Genomic DNA, 6,000 nt, shown 5'->3' with positions numbered 1-6,000 from the left:
AAAAGAAAAGAAAACAGCCTACTTCAAAGCAGCAGGAGATAGTGAAGTTAATTCCAGCGTGTGCACTCAGTGAGACGTGACGGGGTCATTGAAAAATGATCTTTGCAAAGATTTTGTGATTCTCTGGGGCTTGTTCACTGTACGGAATTAAGTTTCAAAAAAAGAAAACGCTAGGCTTCACGGCGGCCGCATAGTTGAGCCATCGGCTCTCGGAGAGAAACTGTAGGCAGAATAAAAAACCCAGGAGGACACACTTCCGAGCGTTAGGACCACGTGGGAAGTAGCCGTGCCTTTTGTAAAGTACGTTTCTCTACAGGCTGTGTGTGCGTTACTTGCAAAATCATAAGGGAATCGTGTTGGTTTCAGAAAACACGGTTCTCGTGAGTTCGTGCCATCGCCGGGACCTGGGGAAGGCGTGGGCACGGGGCCACCCGGCACTCCCTCCCGTGGACCCCGCCAGCCCCTGCCCCGTGACTGCCCAGGGGTCACAGCTCTCTGCCCGAAGACGGAGGGAACAAGATTCCGTTCCCCGCGGCGCCCTGATGGTGGGGCCTCCCCGGGCGCTCCGTGCGCTCTGCGCGGGACGAGGGACTCGAGTGGTCATTCATTCACGCATTCATTCGTTCATTCAAGAAAAATCAGAGCGTCCTCCGCGCTGTTTGGGGCTCTGGCAGCACGCAGGCTCCTGCCCTCGGGCCTCTGTGGGGCAGACCGTGGCAGGGGCGGCCCCCCCGTCACAGCTGAGGAGCCCGCAGTTCCGAGAGCCTCCCCCCTCCCCGGCGCCGCACGGCCAGACCGGGGCAGGCTGTGGCCTGTCTGCTTGCTCATTTCCCCGTCTGCCCCCTAGGCCTTAAAGAAAGACGATGGCGTGCCCTGGTCCGGGATGCTGGCCATCGTGCACTCCTACGTCACCCACAAAACAGGTAGGGGCGCCTTGCGCGGTGGAGGAGGGCGCTTGCTCACGTCCCTCCCGCTGCACCCCGGTCCCCTGGGCTCACTCTGGGCCCATCTGAAGCTGCTCCCAGCCAGGGCTCTGCACAGAGGGACCCTGGGAGTGTGCAGGGCCGTTACTGTGGGGGGTTGGGGGGGGTCATTTCCAGTCCCCGTGTCCTCGGCCGGGACCACTGGCTTCCGCAGGAGGAGATGGCCAGAACGGCCCGGCCTCTTCGCCTGCCTGCGGGCGGGCTCACCTCCCTTCTCTCTCCTAGTCAAGGAAGAGGAGAAGCAGAAGCTGCTACAGAGAGGCGGCGAGCTGCGGAGCGAGCGCCAGCAGCTGGAGGAGCGGGACGGGCGCCTGGCCGCGGCGGTGAAGGTGCGCCGGGGGCGGGGCGGGGGGCCGGGGAGCCACAGGTGTCAGTCCGGGGTCTCGCTGTCCTGATGGTGGCGTCCCGGGGGAGGACAGACTCCCCAGCATCACTGAGCGAGTCCAGAGGTAGGGAACGCGGCTCCGATCCACTCGGCGCTCAGGGCTTGAGCAGCTGAGGGGCTCTGCTCCCCCCCAGCCCTCTGACTGTGGCAGAGCTCGCGTTCTTCTTGTGTAAGGTGCACGAGACGGCGCTGGTGCCGGTGGTGAAGATGGCAGACGTGGTGGGGGGGGTAATGGCGCTAAGGGCAGTGCCAGGCCCTGGTGAAGCTCTTTAAATGTAGCATCTCGTTTACTCTCTCAGTAACCCAAGAAGAGGCTCTGTGATTACTCCGATCTCGGAGCCGGGACACAGTCTCAGGGAGTAGGAGTGATTTCCTCGAGCAGCAAATAGCTGGCACCGTAGCCCACGCGCCCATCCTGACAGCTTCATGCACGTGACTCGTAGAAAGACGAGTGCGGAAGGCAGGGGGTGTGACAGAGCAGAGCTGGCCGGCATCCCTCGGTCTTCTGCGGGTGCTGTAGTGGAGCCTGAACTGGCCCCGAGCTTCCCTGGGGAGGAGGAGAAATAGTCGTGGTCACAAGGTAGCCTCACAGCCGTGAGGAAGGACGTTCCACGCCGCTGCCTGGTGCCTGTGCTGCGCTCTGGCCGGCCTCCCTGGGGCCTCTGCGGTGGAGGGGAGGAGCTGTCGGGGAGAGGGGGGAGAGGGCGGGGGCCGGGGATCGCAATTCTGAGCCCCTCCCCTCTTCCCCTCTCCCCCCGACAGAAATGCCTAGAGCTCAAGACGAGCCTGCTGGCCCGGCAGAGGGGCACGCAGTCCTCCCTGGACCGGCTGCGGGCCCTCCTGAGACTGATTCGGGGCGAGCCCCTGCTGCAGGTCACCGTGGCGACCACCGGCCCCACCCCGCTGCTGGCCCTGCCCTGGACCAAGCCCCCGGCGGCGGCCACGCGCCCCGCCCTCCAGCAGCCGCAGGGGCACAACTGACCCCCAGGCACCGGCTTCCCACCCACGGAAGGTTCCTGGGACCGCGCTCACCAGACCTGAGGGTTCTGTCCGCCTTAATTCACAAACAGTATGAATTTCAGCCGCAAATACCAGACCGAGAGAGACGGAGGAAAGAAGGGGAGAAGGAACCGGGATGGGGGGCTGGAGTCCTACCCTCCACGTTCAGACGGGCCGGGGGCCGGGTGGGCACGGGACGCAGGGCGCACGGTCAGCACCCCCCGACCCCCCACCCCGCTGTTGGGGGGCTGGCCCTGGCCTCTGGCTCCCAGACACAGCTGTCTCCTCGGCCCGTGCTGCCCCCGGGGGACAGAAAGGCAGAGAGAGGTTGGGAGGGAGCCGGGACCCGAAGACCTAGCCGAGTAGTAGCGGTAGTTGGGACGAGCAGTGGGTAGCGAATCTAGGTAGGACCCCGCGCCCCTCCAGCCGGGGGGGGGGGGGGGGCTCGAGGCCACGGCGCTCCAGCGCTTTTCCGGATTGAGGCCCCGACAGTCAGTATTATTAGCAGGAAGCCTCACGGCTGCTGAACTTGAAAGACACTAGGCTGTGGGTCCCTCCGGGGACGCCGCCCCCACTGCCAGGGACCCCGCGTGCCCCCGCGGCCTCGGAGCACCCGCGCCACTCGCCGCCTCCCCTCCGCCGACCTCTCGGGACTCATGTTTCAACTTGACGACGGAAGCCTTTTCTTTTCTCCTTTCGAAGAGCCGATCAAGTATTCCACTCCTTGTCTCTCGCCAGTACAGACACTATGCCAAAAAATAACTTTACACTTTTGTATGGCGTTTTTATTGTAAGATATTTAATGTGAAGGGGGGGACGCCTGCGACTTCTTTCCCCGCTTCAGGCAGTCTCTGCTACAAGGTACGAATGCGAAAACCCTTCGGGGGGGGTCCTCCCAACTTGGGGGGGTCCTGCGGGGTTCTTTCAGAAGGAAGGGTGGGGGGGAGGGAGACGGGGTGGCAGCCTCGAGAGGGTTTGGCCTTTGGAGACTCAAGAGTCCCTCTTAATAGAGCGGAGGGCGCGCGTGCCGTCCTACACGGGCTCCCGCGTCCCCAGGGTGGCCTGTCACCCCCCTGCCCCGCCCCGCCCCCAACTTCTCCGGTCCCAAGGGACACAGCACAAACAGACAAGCATCGGGAAGCCACAGGGCTCCCACCCCAGCATATCACGTGGTGCCGCACTGCACTGGACACACGTGCGTGCGTGTGCACACTCGGCCCCAGACACGCACGTGCACGCCAACAGGTGCAGGGCGGGGGGGTGGGGGGCAGCCAGAATGCCACGGACTCTGCCCTGCCCTCCTGCCATTTTCTCGACTCCGGGATAAACTGTGCTGTACGATACAGATCTATTTTAATACACTTACCACTGGGTTGAACAAGATTTTTATATTCTTTTATTGATGAACAAAGTGCGCTGTGAGTCACACGTCGTCTATATTGGTTACTCTAGATGCCGATCGTGCGTCGCCGCGTGGCTCGCGATGGAAACGTCTTCAGGTTTCCTTTCCGTTGGTTCGTTTTTCTTCTCGGATGGATCGAATCGAATTAAAAAAAAAATATGTAACGGGAGGATGTGAGAGGCTGGACCCGGGAGGGGGAGCCGCCGACGCGCCTTGAGACTTAGTGTTTTGGACCGAGGAGGGCCGTCCAGTGGGTAGTGAGGCTAGAGAAAGTGTGTGTCTTAAATATGCCCGTGTAGTTTCCCTTCTGTGCGATGCATTAAACTCGACGGATGATTTCAAAGCCGCGTGGTCCTCATTTCCTTGCCTTTGGCAGAGAGGCCTCCGGGGGCCCGTGGGGCAGGGGGGCGGGACCTTCAGGCGTGGAAAATCCGGGTCCTGCGACCCCCCACCCTGGGGAGGAGGGAGCTCATGGGCGCCCTGCACGTGCTGATCCCACACCCCTCGCCCCCAGAGGTGGCGGCTGCACCTGCTGGGACGCGGCTGCCAAGACTCACGAGCAACAGAAGCCCCCAGGCCAGTGTGGACCCCGCTCCCTCGCTCCTTCCGGCTTCTCGGCCCACCGACAGCACCTGCCTTTTCTGTCCCGCACGAGGCCCCACGACCACCCTGGGGCTTAGTCCTTGGCCTTTCAAGACCGAGGCCAGCCTGGGGGGGCAGCCCCCCGCATCCTAGCTCCAGACACTCCAGGGGCGCCCAGTCAGGCCCATCCGGACCACCAGATGCGGCCAGGGTGGGACCAAATACAGTGACAGCCCCCTGGGGCCCCAGGACGGAGGGACGCGCCCAGAGACTGGCGGTGGGGGGGGCGGGGGGGCAGCACAGCTCGCCCAGACGGAGTCTCCGTCCTGTCCGGTTTCCAAGCTGACCCAGAACCACATCGTGTGGGTGGGGCCTAGAGCTCAAGGCGGCTCTGCCTGACCCCCCGCCCCCCAGAGTCAGCCAGTCTCAGCCCCGGGGTCCCTGGGGAGCCCCTCACCCTCCCTCCCGGCTGGGGAGCCTCAAGAGCCCCCTTGTTCTCAGAGTCCCTCACGTTCCTCCCACTTTCTGGGGTCCTTTCCAACCAGGCTGCCTCTGCTACCCTGGGGCTGCCCAATTCAAGGGCAGGGGTGACCTCTCTGCGGCCAGACTTGTGGGTGACACACTGGCCAGCCCTCTGCTGAAGGACGCCCCCCCCGACGCCCCCTCCCCTGTTGGTTTTCTCCGTTTGCCTCTTCTGCCTAATCGCTGAATGCCCGGTGGCCCCGGTCTGCACCCAGACCTCTCCTCCCCTCCTGAATTCCCCTCCCGTCCAGCCTCCGTGCGGGCTGTTCCCCAGCTGTTCCCTGCGGGCCGGGCCCCCGCCTGGGCCTCCGCACACTGGGCGTCAGCAAGCCTCTGCCTCCGCCAGGCCAGCTCTCCTGCTCATTTCCCGTGTCCGGGAGAGTCCGCCTTCCTGACACGCGGCCTAGCTCCCCAGCGGCCTCAGAATATAGCAGGAGGTGGCCGTGTGGCCCACCCACCCCACCACCACCCGGGTCTCCGCCGCCACCTCACCTGGCTTACCGCGGCCGGGGCAGCCGGGACCGTTAACACATGCTCCTCCCCACCTCGCTGCTGCCATCAGTTCTCAGCCCAGCAGCCAGTGGGACAAGGCCTCTCTCTGCTGAAACCCTGCTGCCAAGGCCCATCTTGCTTGGCCGCAGCGCAAGCCCTGCAAGGGCACAGTCACTGCATTCTCCACCCCTACCTCTCTCCAGTCTCCTCGCTACATTCCAGCCACGCGGCCTCCCCGCTCTACTTGGAACCCATTTGGCATGCTCCTGCCACAGGGCCTTTGCACATGCTGTGTCCTCACCAGGCACGCCCAGCTGTCTCTTGGATTGGCTCTTGCTTGGGGACTTGACCCCAGCCACCCTCACGAAGACAGCATTTCCTCTCCTTCCCGTTGCTTCCTTAGATTTTAACAACTTTCTATGATTCGCCTTTTTTGTCTGCTCCCCAAAGGCAGGGAACTTGGTCAGTTTCACGCACCGATTCCCAGCATCTAAAACAGCGCCTGACACACAGTAAGCAGCCGCTCAGGAAATACTCGAGGACTAAATGAAGGAGCCTTTCAAGAGACAGAGCTGCCAGGCCTCGGGGCTGCCTCCCTCCGGGTTCAGGACCTGGCCCCGCGGGCGCCCTGCTCC

At 63.3% G+C, this 6,000-nt stretch overlaps 1 protein-coding gene across 1 annotated transcript in view; it reads left to right on the top strand.

Moving 5' to 3' along the window:
* The window catches only part of PHF21B (PHD finger protein 21B), an 88,833-nt gene extending 85,616 nt beyond the window's left edge, over positions 1-3,217 (top strand). Inside the window, exons 10-12 of the mRNA XM_039235589.1 lie at positions 848-923; positions 1,209-1,312; positions 2,131-3,217. Coding sequence (XP_039091520.1) covers positions 848-923; positions 1,209-1,312; positions 2,131-2,349 — 399 coding nt within the window. The 3' untranslated portion in view covers positions 2,350-3,217. The remainder of the gene's footprint in view (positions 1-847; positions 924-1,208; positions 1,313-2,130) is intronic.
* Positions 3,218-6,000: the final 2,783 nt, after the last annotated feature.

The sequence above is a fragment of the Hyaena hyaena genome, unplaced genomic scaffold (genome assembly GCF_003009895.1).
Source record: "Hyaena hyaena isolate Hyena2069 unplaced genomic scaffold, ASM300989v1 scaffold_4, whole genome shotgun sequence".
Lineage (NCBI taxonomy): Eukaryota > Metazoa > Chordata > Mammalia > Carnivora > Hyaenidae > Hyaena > Hyaena hyaena.
Note: the sequence above shows the minus strand (reverse complement) of the source record. Positions and strands in the feature narration are given on the sequence as shown.